General features: G+C 42.6%; 1 protein-coding gene and 1 long non-coding RNA gene across 3 annotated transcripts in view; one reads left to right on the top strand and one right to left on the bottom strand.

Annotated features, from left to right (window-relative positions):
* Nucleotides 1–407: 407 nt before the first annotated feature.
* Nucleotides 408–9,974, bottom strand: LOC108717715. The gene is made up of 3 exons (XR_001935889.2): nt 9,458–9,974; nt 3,283–3,453; nt 408–1,418 (listed from the first exon to the last, which is right to left on the bottom strand). It is a non-coding gene; the product is annotated as an uncharacterized LOC108717715 (long non-coding RNA).
* Nucleotides 9,655–20,948, top strand: part of vash2.S (vasohibin 2 S homeolog) — a 36,737-nt gene continuing 25,443 nt past the window's right edge. Inside the window, exons 1-2 of one of the 2 annotated variants that reach the window (XM_018264997.2) lie at nt 9,655–9,763; nt 11,724–12,207. In XM_018264997.2, coding sequence (XP_018120486.1) covers nt 11,863–12,207 — 345 coding nt within the window. In that variant the 5' untranslated portion in view covers nt 9,655–9,763; nt 11,724–11,862. Of the gene's footprint in view, nt 9,821–11,723; nt 12,208–20,948 lie in introns of both variants that reach the window. The other variant, XM_018264998.2, reaches the window with a different exon arrangement.

Here is a 20,948-nt window from a genome sequence, read left to right as displayed (position 1 = left end):
TGTGCGTCTATGGCCACCTTTACAGGCTACATTTTCAACCCACATCTTTTTAGTATTGATATCCTTTACAAAGAAAAATTTATGTGATCTTTTCAGGTGAAGCAATCAGTTTCTTATTTTCTTTTTTGTCTTGGCAACCCCCCCCCCCAAAAAAAACAACAAAAAACAGCAATAATATCACATATCAAGAAGGCAATGAAGCTAAAATACAAGTGGGTTTAGATGTGCCTGTTTCTGATAAGAGTGAAACTGATCTACTTGCATGATTATACCCAGTTTCTGGAGAAAAACAAACTTTATTGCACTTTATCGTATTCTGAGCATAGGGCTGCCCTTTGGAACAGATTCTTATTCTATAAGTGCTCAAGCTCAAAGTCAAGAGAGTCCAGTTAATAATGAACACAAGATAAATATAAAATGCCTTTAGTTCATAGAATCAATTCATGGTTAACAATTACAGTACAGCAGTGGCTTTTGGACTATTCAAGCCCCCTCAGCTGTGTGGTATTGGAAATACTGCAGTACAATAGCCCAGAGAATTGTGGGTAATTTCACCCCTGCAGTCATGCAAGAGAATACATTTACAGCTATATCACCCTCAGCCAGTAGATGGTGCTACATTGAATCATTCTTCTATACCCATAAGGCTAGTAATGAACTCTTCTGCAATTTTTTTAATTTAAAATTTAGCCCTATGGACCAAGGTGTAATAATCATTTTGGTTGGGTGAGATTCTGATCCATGTTGCATATTCTGCAAGTCTCTCACACAAGTTTCCTTGATAAAAAATATCTTCACCTATGTGCATTGTGTATGTATAGGTCTATGGTATGGAGCAATCAGAAAGGACTTCATGTTTTACCAAGCCCTACCTATTTCACAGTAAACTAGACCCCTTACTGGGACAAGACACATTCCTTTCCACTCCAGCCAGTGACCCTGCAGCCTGGTCCTTACTAGAAACAGGACAAGGCAACTGCCTGTTCAATCCAGTTGTTGTTTCAGTCCCTCACTGTGACCAGGACAGGCACTTGCCTGTTGCCTCATGATATTGTGCCTTCAGCTTGACCCTCACTGGAACTAAGACACCTGCCTGTCTCATCCTACTGGTGGTCCAGACACTTACTTGGACCAGGACAAAACATCTGTCTGCCCCTTCTGATGGTAGTTTTCCAAGCATATATGGATAGGAGCTTGGGACTTTGAAAGTCTGGCCAAGCTGGCCATAGACGCAAATTTTCGGACCGTGTGTGGAGAGTTCCAACATTTTTCGCCCATGGTTAAAAGATTTCCGTTGGCTGCCGATAATATCTCTGCATGTATTGCCGATCGGACGATTTTCAGTGGGAGACTGTCACCAGCTTTTGTCGGACATTGAAATCCTGCATTTACTGTTGTTTATGGATCATTTCTGCCCTCTGGTGATGTGAGATAGAATGGCACAAACAGGAGGGCATAGATACAAAAGTACAGTGTCCATTACAAACCCCATACAACTTCTAATAATGCATTGTTTTCATGACAGTGTCGGACATACATTATACATAAACCCTGCACCAGAAATTTGAATAATGTATGCAGCCCGTCTTTAACGACCCTCGAATTCTGCACAAATCATTAACAGCACAATGCACATTGTGAAGTTAAATGGAAAAGATTCACAGAGAAGGGACCATCTTATAAAACTGAACCGCATGGAACGATGTGGAATGATTCATTGTGCGGCGACGAAACGCATGCGACATGTTGGACGTGCCGAATATAACGGGACTGATCAAGAAATCGCAGGTACAAACTACATGTATCCGATACTTCACGACCCTACACTGACTCACAAAATCTGATGAAAATCGCTCGTGGAGTTCTACCCTTACTACTGAACTCCACGTGCTGAATATAATGGGGACTGATCAAGAAATTATTATTCGGCATGTGGAGTTCAGTAGTAAGGGTAGAACTCTACAAGCACTTTTCATCAGATTTTGTGGGTCAGATTTTATCTGATCCTCCATGCAACGCCGCCAAACACCATGCAACAGCACAAGCTTTTGTAGGATGCTACAAAATCTGATGCTTCTAGGCAAGAATTTACAGTCGGATCAGATAAAGTTGGATGGAGTCTTTAGTTCATGTGTTTACATCCGACAGTCAATATATTTCAATGAAAAAAAAAGTCTTTCTGACACCACTTGTTTTTATATTGTCGGATGAAGACGCAGCATGCAGAGTACACATCTGACAGTCGTGTTGTGCCCGATCAAAAATTTTACATGTAGTTTATGCATCCAATTTTTGTATCAGTCCCATTATATTTGATCCCACGCAACAACATTTGACTTGTTGGATGCGTTTTGTCGATGCTACAACATCCTACAAAAGTGCTTGTGGAGTTCAGCCTTAAAACTTGCCTCCAAGCCTGGAATTGAAAAATAAGCACCTGCTTTGAAGCCACTGGGAGCAACAGCCAATGGGTTGGTGAACATGGTGCTCATGAGCCACTGGTTGGGGGTCACTGAATTAGACCTTAACCTCGGGCACCTTAGAGGGGATATGACATGTACAGATATATATAAAGGGCAAGCTAGACAGCCTAACACAGCTCAGACGACCAGATGACACCAGAGGATACTGTTGGAAAGGAAAGTATCGCCAGCAGCTTAGGAAGGGTTTTTGTGCACTGAAAGGCATTTAGGTTATAGAGTGGATTTTTAAAGAGGGGGTTCACCTTTGAGGTAACTTTTAGTATGTTATAAAATGTCCAATTCCTAGCAACTTTGCAATTGGTCTTCATTATTAATATGTTATACTTTTTTAAGTTTTTTCTTCTGACCCTTTCCAGCTTTCAAATGGGGGTCACTGACCCCCATAAAACCCCCCACAAATAATAGAAAACTACAACCAATTGCAAATTGACTCAGAATATCACTCTCTGCATCATATTTAAAGTTAATTTAAAGGTGAACAACCCCTTTAATAAGAAATGATTAGTGACGGATGAATAAATTCGGCAGGCATGGATTTGCAGCGAATTTCCGCATTTTGCCACCCGCAAATGTTTTTGCAAAACTGCATCAAAAAATCCATCTCGACAAAACCAGGAATTGAAAAATAAGCAACTGCTTTGAGGACGCTGGGAGCAATATCCAAGGGGTCGGTGAGAAACATGTTGCTTGCAAGCCACTAGTTGGGGATCACTGATCTGATATATGGCATCTAGATTGCAGTTATCAGCACTGCATTTCTATTGCATGTGATCCCAAACCACCAATCAGATGTGTTTACCTGAAGAGGGGGACCAATCTCTATAGGTGCCGTTCCCATGGTCCCACCTTATTCTCTTGGCTGTCCAAACTCCAGTTCAGCTTTGCTACACATTTTTGCTTTCTTCTTCTCAGGGTCAGTTAGCAGGGGAATCCGTTCTGGATTTGCTAGAAGTTTTCAGTAGAGCACACCCTGTAAATGCAAGGAGATGGGGGGCTGGTTAGGATCTAGGGTGGGATCCCTGGTTACACATTGTGGAGGGGGGGGCAAAATTGTATTTGCTGGAAGGACTCAGGAAGGTAACCAAAAGCCCCTGCTCATATTCATTTCATATACTGAGTCTGGTACTCTGCATGGCATCTCTGTGCCAGAAAATGGCTTATTAACTCTCTAATTAACATGGAATCATATACCCAGGGGCACCCCATTAGCCTTTGGCTATTTCACTAGTAATGTAAGTATCTCTATCATATCAGTAAGGGCATATCACATATTTTGGCATTGTGTCTGGAGTGGCCAAGTATCAGTTTTCTGTATGGACATAGCATGAGTCATATTGGCATATTAGATAAGGAAGCTGCAAAGGAGCAAAATAGGCAAATATTTACATTTCTCAATCACCAGTCACTTACTATATTAATACATTGAAGAGAATCCCATCAACATAATGATATAGGGAACTATTACCTGAAATCCCATTGGCTAGGATTGGCAGGGGTATGAAGTGTTATTCTTGACATTTTATGCTTTTGGCACCATATTGTACTGATGTCCCCATCTTAATGAACTGACTCTTCCCTAAACTTCCTAAGGACTTCTCTGGGGGACTCTTATTTTTAACATCCCTTGGAAATTTTCTGGCCTGGGGTTCAGTCTAGTGCCCGGTAGTGGGGTATCCCTGGCACACTCGGAAGTCTGCTGTCTGCAATCACTTTATATATATTTAGATATCTAACCTACATAAATGTACACTTGTATTTATATAGAGCTGCTTATGGATGCAGAGCAGTACAGACCGGTGGGGGAACAGCAGTGCAAAAACAAAATATGAATATATATATTCCAGCAATATAGGTACAATTGGCATTTTAGTGCAGAAGTCCAATTAAAGCTTTGCTATATTAAAGATCTTTTATTTTTTTATTTGTGTTTTTTTGAGCTAGCTTTTTTTTTTATTCTGCAGCTCTCCAGTTTGCAATTTCAGCAATCTGATTGCTAGGGTTCAGGCTCCCCAAGCAATCATGCATTGATTTGAACAAGAGACTGGAATATGAATAAGTGAGGGTCTGAATAGAAAGATGAGTAATAAAAAGTAGCAATAACAATAAATGTGTAGCCTTACAGAGTATTTACTTTTTAGATGGAGTCAGAAGAAGAAGAAGGCAAATAATGAAAAAAACCAATAAAAATAATAATAATGCATTAGATAGTGACGAATGGGAGTCGATTTGGAGCAATGTCATGCGATCCTCTAAAAATGTTTCTTTGCTCGAGGCTAACTACAAAGTTTTATTCAGGTGGTACCTGGTTCCAGCCCGGATAGCTAAATTTGCCCCATCTGCAGACCCTAGCTGTTTTCGTGAGTGTGGACTCACGAAGTGGGTTCTATGTTCCATATATGGTGGAAATGCCAGAGTGTGCGTCGATTCTGGATTAGAGTTTACACTATGACACACTCTGTGTTCCAAGTTGCAATTCCCAGGCGACGTAATACGGCTTTACTGGGGCAAAAACCTGGCCAACTCACTCGGACACAATTCCAACTTTTTACGGCCATTACAACTGCTGCTAAAAGCACTGTTGCTAAAATTGACTGGATCATGACTCAAGAAAAAATGACCAGTGATGATGATGATTCCCATAGCAGATTTCTAAAAATTTGGGGTCCATGGCTGGAATACGGGTACGGGCCTGGATATCACCTGACATTGCTTAGTATTTGATTTCAATTTTCTATACCGGTTGACTGGTGCCCTTTGTGGGACCATCATTCACTGGGACCATAGGTGGATCTGTCATTTAGTTTGTTAATTGTTGTTAAAATATACATTGTGTTATTAATATGCTTAATCATGCAGAACTGGTTATATTCTGTTAGCTACTGTGTTAGGTCTATTTGTACGGATGGGATCCTATATATCCTATTATATCTGTATGAAACCATGTGACTTTAAATGACAGTATTCTTGATTTTACATCTGTATAAATGGCCGATATTTCCATTTTTACTGCTGTATGCTAACTATGTATACTATGTTTTGTAAAACACAATAAAAATTATTGAAATATAAAAATAATAATAATGCAGACTAAAAAAGTTGCTAGAATGGCTCATTGTATAACCACCGTAATCAGACAATGGAAATCTACTAGAGATGCAGTAGCACACAATGGACACTAGGTGGGCCCATTGGGCTAAAGGGAAGAAATCCTGGCATTTCTCCCCAGCCTGAGAAACTGGCGGCTGTTGGGCAGATGCGGTGGATTCTCTTACATGATCAGAGATTAACACATCAGCAGTTTCACACTGAGCAGTATCCGTACATTGTGTGACTAACATATAAACCTTTCTGCCCCAGCTGCTGGTGGTAGCGATGACTGAAATTTTTCCCAGCAAAAATGACGCCCATTGACTGCAATGCGAGAAAAAAAAAACGGCGTGCCGCATCGGGCAACGAAAAAAAAGTTGGACACCCATTGATTTCAATGCATTTTGATTAATTTTCGCAGTTTCGCAAAATTTTGGCAAAGCGAAACAGGTCAGATTCGCTCATCACTAGCTGCTGGTTGTCCCTAAACTGACAGCTTCTCTTTGCCTATTGTTACCCTTGCCTTTAAAGGAGAAGGAAACCCTGTAGAAAAAAACCCGTAGCCCCCACCCCACGTAGACCCCCCTCCCTCCAGGCTAAGTGCCCCCTTGCGGAAATGCCCCATACTTTATACTTACCCCTCGTCGCAGATTCTGGCAGCGGACTTCACGGCATCCATCTTCTGGGTCCTCGGTAAGCTGACTGGTAAGCTAAAAGAGTGGTTCACCTTTAAGTTACCTTTTTAGTAGTTTATAAAATGGCTAATTCTAGGCAACTTATTTGCTTTCTTCTTCTGACTCTTTCTAGCTCTTAAATGGGGGTCACTGACCCCATCTAAAAATGAATGCTCTGTAAGGCTACAAATGTATTGCTATTGCTACTGCTTATTACTCATCTTTCTATTTAGGCCTTTCCTATTCATATTCCAGTTTATTATTCGAATCAAATCATGGTTGCTAGGGTAATTTGGACCCTGGCAACCACATGGGTGCAATTGCAAACTGGAGAGCTGCTGAATAAAAAGCTAAATAACCAAAAAACCGCAAATAGTAAAAAATGAAAACCAATTGCAAGTTTTCTCAGAATATCACTCTACATCATACTAAAAGTTAATTTCAAAGTGAACAAACCTTTTTAAGGTATAGGGATCCAAATTACAGAACAATCCATTATACAGAAAACCCCAGCATTCTGAATAATAGATCCTATCCCTGAACATATTATTTTAAATGTGTTGTTAATGTTTTATTCTTAGTAAGACTCACAAACCTTCGTTTCACATGTGAGTGTTCAGGGGTGTGTGCGGCTGTGTGTAACTCTAATGACAAAAGCAGACGGGGCAGATGGCAGACAATGCACATTGTGTAGTGTCTCTGTCCCATTGTATTGCTGTGAAACCCGAATAACTCTACATACCCTGCTTCTATTGTCAGCAGATTCTGCTGGGGGTTATGGAGTTACATAGGATCCCTATAAACCAGCAGGGACCCGTGGCCACCTAACTAGCAACAAGAGAACACAAAGGGTTAGGATAAAGGCCTAAAGATCTGTGCAGCTGATAGAGCACTTCAGCAAATTGCGTTTTGGCAAGTTATTTCTCTGCTAAATAGATACAGTGTGTGCCAATTAACTACAGAAATAGATTAAGGTAGTGTGGGAAAGAAATCTTCAATAGTAAACAATAATATCACCCCAAAGGTACAGCTGTTCTATAAGGGTCTATGAAGAAAGGCTTTCTGTAATTCAATTAGTAGTTCAACCTCTGCCATAGTCTAATTTGCTAAATATTGTAGGACTCTTCAATATGGAATTGATTATAGAAAACCTAGTTAAAAGGCAGACTTGTTCTTTATCCTTCAATGATTTATTTAGATATTAGAGTAAACAAAGCCACATGGGATGAGTTTCACGTCTGTAAATGGAGCACACACCTACTCACTGCCGGAATTTGAATTATTATTTGGTCGATAGGGGTTAATTGCCCTAGCAACCATAAAGTGCAATGGAAGATGAATAGGAGAGGACATGAAAAGAAAAAAGAATCAATAAAAAAACAAACATATTAACCAGTATCCTGACTTCTGGGGGGGGGCAGGGGATGCAACCCCAAGAGTTCCACCGAGGACAAGAGTGCAAAGATGTCAGGTACAGTGTGTGAACAAAGAAACTGTATACACTCACGAAACTTGGTTACAATGTATGGTGACTTTACAGCTCAGCGTCTCCTCCAATCACGTGACCCAACGTGATATATCACAGGTACAGTGTGTGAGCAGGCGAGATTCCCTAGTCAGGGGTCGGTTAGTCTGGGGTAGGGGGCTGAGTGCTAAATTTGCCCCTGGCGACATGGGGATAAATTGACAATAAAATTGGAATATGGGGCCAATGGGGCCAGAACCAGACAGAAGTTTCAGCTGAAAAGAGTCAGGATAGGAAGGCTTATAACAAAACACTAAAGACCAATAAAGAATAATTAGGTGCATCTATACTGTATTTAAAATTAATATGAAGGTGAACTTCCCCTTGACAGGGATTGGCATAATCTTCTTGCTCTCCCTGGTTGCTATGCTGAGAGTCATGCAGCGACATCAATAGGGATAATCAATAATACTCAATAATGATCCTCTCAGTACTGTACAGTGTAAGGGCTCTTACCGACTAGCGGTTTTAACTGCGCTCCCGTGTTCCGTTTTTCTGCGTTCAGCCGCAGGGGAGCGCAGGAATAGATGCATTACGTTTTTTTCAATGGGGCTGTACTCACACAGGCACGTTTAGGCGCTGAACGCAGGTTGAGACTCAACATGCTGCATTTTTCCTGCGTTCGGCGCCTACACGCGCCTGTGGGAGTACAGCCCCATTGGAAAAATCGTAATGCGTCTATTCCTGTGCTCCCCTGCGGCTGAACGCAGAAAAACGGAACGCAGGGGAGCGCAGCTACAACCGCTCGCCAGTAAGAGCCTTTAGGGTACTAGAGGCGTTCTATGGGTCTATAAAGCTAAGTGATTTTATACAGGTTATTGACCTTCAAGGTAACTTCTAATATCCTTACTTTGTACATCAGGGGGGCAGGTTCGGACTGGGATTCAAAATAGGCCCTGACATTCCAGGCACACAGAGCACATTGGCACTTACAGCATTTGCCACAAGCCAAGATTGAAGGTCAGGAGACATAGTGTAGGTTTCTATTGTGATGCCATTAGCCAGAGTGGGCACTGAGCCAGTATAATCTGGGCAATGTTGCACCTATTGTGCCGCTGTGCCCAGGAGATTGTATAATCGTGATTGTATAATCGTGATTGTATGGCAGGGAGTTGTATTGCGGTTTATTTGCAGCTGAGCTCCTATTGCGAGTCCCTGTCAGGTGATTATTTAAGAAAGAGCACATTGTTCCTTGGTGTTATTCAGGACAATGAGGTTCCGCAGAGCTGCACCACAAAGGGAAACAATGGGCATCAGGAGTAAACAGTGCAATGTAAACACTGGGTGAGACTAACACAGGCACTCGGCCCGGAATGGCGGATATATTAGCCAAAATGGCCTTTATTAACCCTACTGAAAAGCCACATTACATTCCTATGGTGGGCAAGTCAGCTGTGACCCCCCAAGAGAATGTTGCCCCCCCTATATTAGAGACCCCCTTGTACCACAACTATAGGTTTATAAGCAGCTGTTACATAGCGTCATGTGACTGATTGGAGTTCCACTTTACTATACTACACTATATCCACTCAGTCCCTACCCCTGACGCCATCTTGCCTCACTATTCGCACTATGGAAAATCTGGGACCCTCTATCTCCTACTTGCCTCACACTGTGTCACATCCCCTTCCATTAAATCACATAAACACCACTGGAATTACACTGCAGCTCTGCAGGGCTTAGCTCACATTCATCCCCCGGAATTCGATGGAAAGACCCCGTGGACAGACAGTGACACCAAACTACTCCCACCCGCTCCCACACAGACACAAACTGCCTCACAGACCCATCCTGCCTCTTTATTTATTGCCGACAAGCCCCGCCCACACAGGACAGGCGCAGCCAATCCCATTGCGCTGCCCCCGCCCCTCTTTGTTGTGCTGCCCAATGGCAGAGGAATAGAGCGTTGCTGGCCAGCGGGTGACAGAGTGACAGAGATGCAGCTAGAGCTGCGGGATGTCTGGTCCGTGGAGTCCGCACCGCAGTCAGTAAAGGTAAATCGGGGGAGAGAGACTGCGGGAGGGCTGGGGGAGCACATTGGTATAATCCAGGTCAGTGCTGCATTGCTGTTGGGCTCGGGGGCAGCCCGGAACGTGATGAATCGGTTTTACTGTATCGCATGGGGGAGATTGGGCAACAGCAGGGGGGATATAGAGCTATGGGAGCCGGGGAGAGAGAGGGGCTTGGGGAGATTACACACATCACTCACACAATCACATTATAAAGACACACACACACATATATATATATATATATATATATATATATAATACACTTACACAGGCACAAATACTCACACATACTCTTACACATACTGTACACACAGAATATAACACACACACATGTACACACACACTGACACACACATATATACACTTACACAGGCACATACACTGACACACACAAACACACAGACATTGGAGGCCAGGCTGCTGCAGACAAAGCAGAGGGCACATTGTATCTCAGATAGAGGACAGTATTAGGAGCAGCCATTGGCTCTATGGTTTTCCCCGGGTGCCAGCGACAGAGGACCCTGTAGCCGACAGTTTCTTTCTGCCCTTTGTGCATGTGGAACATATTGGCTTGCCTGTGTGCCGGGTGCAGCACTGGGGGGCATGAACTAATTATCTCAAATGAGAGATTCAGGTTTGATAAAACACCATTACCCAACAACAGTTGTAGTTCAGCAACAACAGAGGCTCCTCTTGCTTCTGACATCTTGCAAAAAAAGAAGCTAACCCTTCACCCTGCCAAGAGGTTCTGCAGCAGCTGCTTATACTGCAGTATAGATTGTTATGATAGACAAGCGCCCTGGCTCGGTGGCATTAAAACTGCAGCAGCCTAGAGAATCCATGCGGAGCTCCCCACTGAGCAGCCCACTCTGCGTCTCCATGTCCACAAGCTTCAGCTGGGAAATTCAGTCATCCTAATCCCACTGTGTGTAGTAGTGTAACATGATAAAGCTGGACCTGCAGCGGAGCCACAGTAACCCATTCCTGCCCAGGCCTTCATTCTGCTCCTCTCTATTATTAATCACGGGCAGTTGCAGCAAAATAGGCACAAGACCTGTCCCTGCCTGTATGGCACCAGCATGGCAGTAGGTTGGCGCTGCAATGAGTTAGTGCTCATAATACATCAGTGTAGGTGTCATGGCAACCAGTGACCCCCCCCCCACTGGATGGAAATAGCAGTGAATGCCATGGGGCTTTGCAGACAAGCGTTTGTAGGTAGAGTAGTGAGTACATCTTTATATCGGTGTTGCCCAACCTGCTGGGGGTGCTGGGATGTGTAGTGCAGCAAGATGGCCACGGGTTGGATGTTACTCATCTATTTATGCCAGGCCTGCTGTAAAGATGAGCTAGGCAACCTGATTGACCAACTAATTAGCAAGTAACTGGGCCAATCAGGTTGCAGTACCAGGGAACTGGAGACTGTAAGATTGACCCCTCTCATTGAGAGGGGGTCTCACTTGCAGTTACCCGCTGGACATCTTGGGGGGCTTTATGGCAGATCCTAGATTGAGGATCATAGCATGTGTCTTACAAGACAAAGCGTAGAATGTACTTTAATTAAGTACTTTAATTAATATGAGCTAAATTGGTTTGTCCTGCACAGGAGGTGCACAGTTCATTCATTGATGCCGCCTATTGCTGAGTGGAAATAAGTTACATCCTGTTTTCCACAACTGTGATCTTATGTGTCAAGGTTTATCTGCTCTCCTATATTTAGCCTAAAGGTTATTGCACTCTAATGTGCTCTAAAGGCTCTTCCAAGGGTCCAGAACAAATTGGTGAATTTTGCGGGCGGATGTCGACTCAGAGTATTTCTCTTCTCTTAAAAAACAGTTGAGGTGCTAATGGACATCCCTGCATTGTGCTGATGACCCAAAGGGAACTTGATGCTTAATTACCAAATGTTATGTGTGAGCTCTAATCTATGTTTCCATTCCTGTAGACATTCTGGAACTGATCAGCTTCCTGTTTTTTCATTCGTCGGCTTGGCTGTGTCAGGAAGAGCAGCAGCCGGAGATGGGTGCCATTTCCCTTGGGATGTATTGAGATTTGTGGTTGGGTGATACGCCACTTGCATTAACATGACAGGCTCTAGCTCCACTTTCCACCGTGCCCACAGCAAGCACTGCCACTCACACCATCAGAATGGGGGGCCCAAGACCACAAAACCGTCTCGCTCCCGGAGCCTTCACGATCGCCCGTTGGCATCTTCACTCACGGCAGCTCCCACGAGCGCTTCTGGAAATAGCTCCGGTGGGTACTCAGAAGAGGAGGACAAAGAGCCAGGGGCTCATTTTTATGTCAATAAAAGTGGCTTCCCCATAGATAGTCAGACTTGGGAAAGGATGTGGGGGCACGTGGCAAAGATTCACCCTGAAGGAAAAGACATGGTTGACAAGATCCGTAATACCACTCTTCTTGCCAAGGTGAGTCTAGATATTAAGTTTTTCTTCCCCTTTAAAATTACTATCAATACACAAGTTTCACTTGTATATATTACTTTTCCTTATGTATTTATGAGGATATTTTTTTGGATTTTTTTATTTTTGTGTATTATATACTGTGTGGTCTTGCCTGATGTATTAAGATGGAATGGTTGTGCTTTACTGTGAAGGAATTTTCAATTTATCTCCCAGCCTATGAAAGCCCCAACCTAAAGTCATGGTTTATGCCAAGGTTCCCTACGTACCCCTGTGGTAAGGGCAGATCCAGAACCAGGGGTAGAAAAAGGGGCTTATGCCTAGGGTGCAATCGTGGGGGGCACTAAGCACATACATCTTATGTACCCCTAGTCCGGGCCCTTGGCCCCCACAGCCCGCTTCTCACTTCACCCCAATCTTCAGTGCACATGCAGAGGTGGGAGGGGTGGCCAGCTTGTCCCACCACTGCACAAGAGGGGGGAGTCAGAGACATGAGGCCTCTTGCTATTGAGTTAGCAAGGTCCTATCCAAGTTATTAGCCAACTGGTCACTGGGCCTTCTGGGTACCATGGTCACTGGGCCTTCTGGGTGCCAGTTAGGGTTAATGTAAAAATGATGGTTGATCCCAATGTTAAAATAGGGAAAAAAATAAATTTATTATAAATTATGTATTTTTTTCCAGAAAAAAACCCTAGTGCCAACAGTTAAAATCAGATGCCTCACACACAGGCAAGGCATCAGCCCTGATTCCCCCTGGATACTCCCCAGTTATGCCAAAAACTCAGCACTCTATCTGGCCAAATCTTCCCACTACCCCTGCAAACCCTGCCCTTTTCATGGGGTAGTACCCCCCTGACTTCCGCATACATTCTTAATTGTTATGAGCCAGACAGTCATGGTAATCAGGAGGGTTCAATACCCGGGCAATGTGTATCAGGCCTCATAGCAACACACTGCATAATTACAGTGTCATTATTGGTGTTTTCTTCTATAGATTAGTGCTCAGATGGCTGAAATGAAGAAGAGCGACTTTAGTAGCATGGCAGCATTCTAACAAATTGGAAAGGGAATGTAATGGAAACAATACTTAAACAGAAGTAAAGATAATTTGCATTTGTCAAGCAGATTTATATGCTGACATATATGAGATATGTTAAGGCAGCCAAATTCCCTCCCACTCTACTCCCAGCACTACTGTTTTTTCATCCAACAAGCCAACATTCCCAATTGGAAATCTGACTAGCCACTCCCATTTATACACAGTCATAGACTGCTGCCCACATTCTATAAACCCGGCCCACATTCCACAAGCCCCACCCATAATCAATAATCCCACCCACATCCCATAAGCCCTGCCCACATCTATGTTTACAAGAAATTATTGTTTATTTCTCTTCAAAGGCAATTTGTTTTTTGACAGACTTATGTGTTTATCGCAATTAATGTTCTCATTGGTGTTTTTGTGTCACTTTTGCTTTGACTGAATATTAATATAATAATAATAATAGATATTTGCCTGTAGCTCCCAGTCGTGCCCTGATGAGCAACTGATACCAATTAGAAGTTGTTTTGCACCTTAATGTAGTCCATATAGAGCTGGGGGGCTGGAGGCTGGACGAAAACATTCTGTTGTGGGTGATTTTGGACATATATCACATGAAGATAATATTTTCCAGCTCTCACGTGTTGTTACACGAGTGTGTTTATCTTTCCTACTGGGTGATGATGAAGGGCCGTATTTAATAAGCAGCGCTAAACCAGCCCTAGCACTGTAAATACTCCACCAATGTCACACATTATTATCACTGAAACAGGATAGAGCATTCGCACACCCACGGCAGTCCTTAGCGATTGTAGCTTGGTGCTCAGTATGAGAGGACACGGCAGCCTCTCAAGCAATTCAGGAAAAAAGAAGATACTGGCACACAAAGCATTTGCAGCAGGTAAACCTTGCTTTAATTCAAAAAAGTGCGGAATGTGCAACGTTTCGGGGTCACGCCTTGCTTGAGAAAGGGGCGTGACCCCGAAACGTTGCACATTCCGCACTTTTTTGAATTAAAGCAAGGTTTACCTGACACATTATTATCAAACAGGAGGATTAACGTTCTATTAGAACACTCACACAAAGGATCTGACAGACCCACCTGTTGTTCACTTGCATGTGTTAGTACAGGTTTGAAATCCATTATCTAGAAACTCATTTCCCAGAAAGAATTATGGGAAGCGCGTCTCCCACACACTCCATTTTATCCAAATAAATAGCATTTATTAACATGATTCCCTTCTTTTGTGTAATAATAAAACAGTACCAACTAAGATATAATTAATCCTTATTGGAGGCAAAACCAGCCTATTGGGTTTATTTCATGTTAAATGTTTTTTTCTAGTAGACTTAAGGTATTAAGATGCAAATTATGGAAAGATCCGTTATCCAGAAAAAAAACCCAGGCCCCAGCATTCTGGATAACAGGTCCTATACTTGTAGTTAGTGAGCATGGAAATATAAAGACCATGCATGGCACCCTTACATATGATCTGTACAGGTTTATGCTGAAATCTATGCTGCCCCCACTCAGAGGTGTTTCAGTGCTTCTTGCCGCCCTGAGATGACCTTTCTGATGCCGCCCCCCTCACACCTGGCGCATACCATTTCCAGCACTGGGCGGATGTAGGGGAGCCCAATTGCAGAGCAGGTTTAAAAAACAGAATTTCGGCTCCTACCAGTAGTGGCTTTTTTGCTGCCCCTGCTAACTTGCGGGAAGCTGCCGTCTTAGGTGGGTTTCTCAACAAGCCTGATGGCAGCAGCGTCCCTACCACCGGGCATATCTCAAAATCCTCCCTGTTAAAAGCTGCCAAATAGGCCTGATCATGGTCGGAATGGAGCTCTGGGTCCCACCGGGGCTACAAAACAATGGGCCCTCCTGGCAGTCCCCAGCGACCCCCTTCCGACCTCTAAACTCGTGTCACATGCATGTGCGAAAGACGTGGCACAACAACTGGTCAGCCGCTTGGGGGAGCAGTTCTTGGCCACCGGGGGCCCATGAGAGCCATGGCCACTGGGTTTTTTCCCGAAGTCCCGCCAGCCTAGTCTGACCTGGGCCTGATGTCTATTCGAAACTATAGCACAAGAGCTGAAAATATTTTTTTTCCCATGAAAGCGGAGCCGAGTGTAGGCTTTGCGGTATGGCATTTCTCAGTGGATTGTCGGTCTCACAGGCGTAGGTAACAATAGGATCCTTATTACTCTCCCAGTTGGCAGCAGCCGGCCCTGTTATTAAATGCTGCTTTTAAGTGCCAGGCCATGCGTCTCCAGATTCCCACGTCCCACAATGCCTTCTGCTTTCTAGCCTCACACATTGCCAGGATCTGACACAGCACAGGGAGAGACCAAATGTTGTTGATAGACGGGTTCCTGTGAGTCAAGGAAAACAGATGTCTCAATTGGGGATGGCAGGGCCATTGGCAGGACCATTGGAACAGACGGGAGAAACCTCAGAGATGGGGGGGGGGTGTGATTATGTTGGGATGGAATTCCCGGTGCAAGTAGGGATATCTATAGCAGGCAGTGCACATGGTTATCCTGAGAGCCAGTTATCTAAGGGGTTACGGAAAGGTTAAGTACACAGTGGGGAGCAGCAGTGCATAGTTGTAGCACACACTCTGATTTGCAGGGCACAGGTGCAAACATGCAGGGGGAGCTGGGAAAATAAAGTTACAAGTGCAGACTAGGTTTGGGGATATGTAGATTTACCTTGTGCAGGTAGTTTTAGGTTAAGGCTAAAAAAAAGACTTGAAAGAGTTTATATAAACAAGCTGCTGTGTAGCCATGTGGGCAGACACAGTAGATAACAGATAAATACTACTATAGTTTATATAAACAATCTGATTTGTAGCCATGGGGCAGCCATTCAAGTACAGGATACACAGTAGATAACAGATAAGTACTACTATAGTTCATATAAACAAGCTGCTGTGTAGCCATGGTGGCTGCCATTCCAGCACAGGGTACACAGTAGATAACAGATAAGTACTACTATAGTTTATATAAACAAGCTGCTGTGTAGCCATTCAAGCACAGGATACACAGTAGATAACAGATAAGTACTACTATAGTTTATATAAACAAGCTGCTGTGTGTGCTATGGGTATAGAAAACGGATCCACATACATTGCTATACACATACGTTGCTAAGGGACCCGGCCGGGTCAACGGAAGGACGAACCACCAGTTGCAGGATTGGTGAACTACAGGTGTGTGGTAGGAAAAATGACATTGTGTGTGCTATGGGGGCAGCCATTCAAGCACAGGATACACAGAAGATAACAGATAAGTACTACTATAGTTTATATAAACAAGTTGCTGTGAAGCCATGGGGGCAGCCATTCAATTACAGGATACACAGTAGATAGATAAGTACTACTATAGTTTATATAAACAAGCTGCTGTGTAGCCATGGGGGAAGCCTTTCAAGCACAGGATACACAGTAGATAACAGATCACTACTACTATAGTTTATATAAACAGGCTGCTGTTTAGCCATGGGGGCAGCCATTCAGTTTGAAAAGGCATAAGTTACAATTTAAATTACAAAAAAGTTCTGTAGAATTCCATTGTATACTACAGAGCTTATGCTGTGTATCCTGTGCCTTTTCACCTTTTTAATCTTTGAATGGCTGCCCCCATGGCTACTATAAACTGTAGTAGAGTTGTTGCCAGTGTGTCAGGACTTATTGGGATTTGATCCCTGGACTGTGCAGCACAACTGGTAAATTCAACTGCAATTCTGTGGAGGGATCGAATCCCAATAAGTCCTGCCACAGTGAAGGGCAAGAGTACATAATAATTATTTTACTTTCACTTTTTGGTGTCACTGTTCCTTTAATGTGGCTTTTAATGCTGCAAAAAAGTGGTTTAAAATGCTGTGCCCCTTTCATTGTTTGTTCTATGCAGACCAACTGTTCCAGAGACAAGTGCAAGCCCGAACTCCAATGAATGCCATTTGGCTGTACAACGTCAGGGTCAAGCCTTTTTTACAATACTCAGATTCAGTCCAATCAGCAGGTTCTCTGCAACCCATAACCCTCCCTGTACAACAGGTTACCCCAACCTTTAGCTGCCCAGGATGCATTGTACTTAGCAACCAATCAGCTGTTTTCTTTTATTATTCTAACTGTACCGGTTCAGTGAAACATTAATGCTAATTGGTTGCTACAGGTTATTGCTATGGGGCAAGTATATACCATGTTACTGTGTAACTCTCTCTGAACTTTATGGCATTTGCATTCATGGCTGGACACAAAAGAAAATTATTTAGGATACATTAGGCTGTGCTTATACTGTGCACAATATATAGTGAATAAAGTACCCCCTCTTGTAAAATATAAGGATATTATTAGTTACCGAGGAGTTTCATGACCATATAAAAACACGAGGCCGAAGGCCGAGTGTTTTTATACAGGTCATGGAACTCCGAGGTAACTTCTAATATCCTCATATTTTACAACTGGGGGTACTTTATTTATTATAATACACAAATTTTAGTGAGTCATGTGACAGAAATGACATCACTACTCACCGTTTATAACTGATGACATCACTACTCACCGTTTATAAGGATATAATTTACAGGATATTCATGGCTTTTGTGTATTATATTATATTATGCTCCCACAGAGAGAAAATAGTCTACTGATGTGTCTGAGAGGAGGGCTGGGGTTAGAGCAGAGAGTGGCAATTAGCATCTTGAATGGAGTTTCAGTTCAGTAGAAGAAGCATTATGGCAGCTCCCACCAATAAATAAGCAGATATTGCTGTCTGTGCAGGTTAATTTATTATTGCACGTTCTAAGAAACATTTATAGAAATAGAAAGTAACAGCTAGTTTAAGTTTACCTTTAAACAAAGCTCTTTACCCCATAATGTTATTCCCTTCTGTTTTTCTTCGGAAGAAACCTGAAACCCCGTCTCCTGGGCACTAACAGTAACAACCTGATGTCACTCCCTGTACATGTGGCACCGGCCCTACAAATAGCTAAAGGGAAAAGGGATACTCGTATCATAGTGTGAAACGGGACCGTTTTAGACCATTTCAGACTCATATTATATTGCAGTGCCTACTAGGGGAATGGAGTAGGTCCAATGGCACTTGGGGTACCATTCATTTTTCTTCAGGTTCGGGGTGTGCTTGTAACACAGTACAATACCATTTAGTTCTCTGAAATAAATGATTTAAAGATGCAAGATAATTGACCAATTAGAATGCGGCTCACTAGCACTATGTCTGTCATCTTGCTGTTATATTACTTAGGGAGATTATTTTGACTTTATAAGATTACACTGGAATAAGACATCAGTAGGGAGAACATACTTCTGTTTAGTTGTTCCATGTTGTTAAAACTGTGTTTTAACTCAGCTGCAAGAGCAAAATACATGGAGCCAGATCAAGTGGCATTTTCATTGGAGGATTCTTTTGCATATTAATAGAGCCACCAGCCCAGAAGAACTGGGAAATAATATAGCAATATGGCTTTGAGGATACAACCCAAATGTTGCTGGACTAACCCAGCTTTAACCTTTGAAATTATGGGGGTTATTTACTAAACTCCAATCTGGCTTTTTGGGGCAAAACTTACATTTTTCGTTTTTTTTTTGTTTTTTTTCAAAAGTTTGAATTTTTTTGAGATTTCTTTAAGTCCAATGCAGCAAGAACCCCGAATCTGAAAATCCACCATCTCAGACCTGCCGAGGTTATGTATAAGCTGATTCTGTGATCTGCGCTGGAATTATCCTGAAAATCCGGCCTGAAAAAATCGTGCGATTCGGGTTTTTGCTCAGTTTTATCGAGTTATTACCCAAACCGATTAAATCAAGCTTTTATTAATAATAAATTAGGATTCTAGTGGATTCTAGTTTGGTCGGTCTTTTTTTATTTAAAAAATCTGAAAAATTCGGATTTTGAAAAATAACCCCATATGTGTACTTAACTTGATATTATTTTGGTATATATATAGAAGGTGACCTGTTGCTTTAAAGGAATAGTAACACCAAAAAATGAAAGTCTTTTAAAGTAATGAAGATATAATGTACTGTTGTGCTGCACTGGTAAAACTCAGGTGTTTGCTTCAGAAACTCTACAATAGTTTATATAAACAAGCTGCTGTGTAGCCATGGAGGCAGCCATTCAAGCACAGGATACACAGTAGATAACAGATAAGTACTACTATAGTTTATATAAACAAGCTGCTGTGTAGCCATGGGGGCAGCCATTCAAGCACAGGATACACAGTAGATAACAGATAAGTACTACTATAGTTTATATAAACAAGCTGCTGTGTAGCCATGGGGGCAGCCATTCAAGCACAGGATACACAGTAGATAACAGATAAGTACTACTATAGTTTATATAAACAAGCTGCTGTGTAGCCATGGGGGCAGCCATTCAAGCATAGGATACACAGTAGATAACAGATAAGTACTACTATAGTTTATATACCAAGCTGCTGTGTAGCCATGGGGGCAGCCATTCAAGCACAGGATACACAGTAGATAACAGATAAGTACTACTATAGTTTATAAAAACAAGCTGCTGTGTAGCCATGGGGGCAGCCATCCAAAGCTTAAAAAGGGGAAAAGGCACAGGATACACAGCAGATAACAGATAAACTCTGTAGTATACAATGGTATTCTTCAGAACCTATCTGTTATCTACTGTGTATCCGGTGCTTGAATGGCTGCCCCCTTGGCAACAGAGCAGCTTGTTTATATAAACGATTGTTGTTTCTGAAGCAAACACACCAGGTTTACCACTACAGGACATTAAATTATATTGTCATTCAGGTTTTGGTGTTACTGTTCCTTTAAAGCATAGAATGAATGTTATAAGTTGAGAGCGGCAGAAATGTTTTAAACAGACAGGCACTGCTGGATCTGTCATTGTCTTGGAATTTTTGGCAGATTCGCTTGTCTCCGCCTGAAAATGTATTTCAAATTTTTATTTTATGATATCTTTCTGTACTGGCTATAAGGTTTGGCAAATGCCATTTAAAGCTTTGTTTGCAGGCTAAGCCACCTATACACAGGAGCCCAGGGGGAGGTGCTAAGATATTTGTGGGTGGCCTGCCAGTGAGACAATGGCTGCTTACATACAGCTAAAACTGCAGGTCAAGGCAGTACTATCTTTGCAGAAAGTTAAGGAAATAAATCAAATAAAAAGGAATTGGCTCTAGTTAGTTCCTTAAACAAAATAAATATATAATAGAAAGTTAACCAGTAGATCAGTGATCCCCAACCAGTAGCTCGTGAGCAACATTTTGCTCTTCAACCCCTTGGATGTTGCGCTCAGTGTCCTCAAACCAGGTGCAAAGTTTTGAATTCCAGGCTTGGAAGCAAGTTTTAATAAAAACTAAGTATAGTGCCAAGTAGAGTCTCTTGTAGGCTGCCAGTCACATAGGGGCTACAAAATAGCCAATTACAGCCCTTATTTGGCACCCCAAGGGACTTTTTTATGCTTGTGTTACTCCCCAACTCTATTTACATTTGAATGTGGCTCATGGGTAAAAAAGGTTGGGGACCTCTGCAGTAGATCATATCTCCCAACTGTCTTGTTTTTTGCTGGGCAGTCCCGATTTTGACAGCTCAGCCCAAAGTCCGTGAAAATGAAATGTCCCAACTTTGGGGCATATTTATCAAAGATTGAAGTTAGCGATCACCACAGCCCACTTGAATGAAATTCCGCCACTCTCCATTCA

The sequence above is a fragment of the Xenopus laevis genome, chromosome 5S (genome assembly GCF_017654675.1).
Source record: "Xenopus laevis strain J_2021 chromosome 5S, Xenopus_laevis_v10.1, whole genome shotgun sequence".
In the NCBI taxonomy this organism is placed as follows: domain Eukaryota; kingdom Metazoa; phylum Chordata; class Amphibia; order Anura; family Pipidae; genus Xenopus; species Xenopus laevis.
This window is presented reverse-complemented; position numbering and strand designations above follow the sequence as displayed.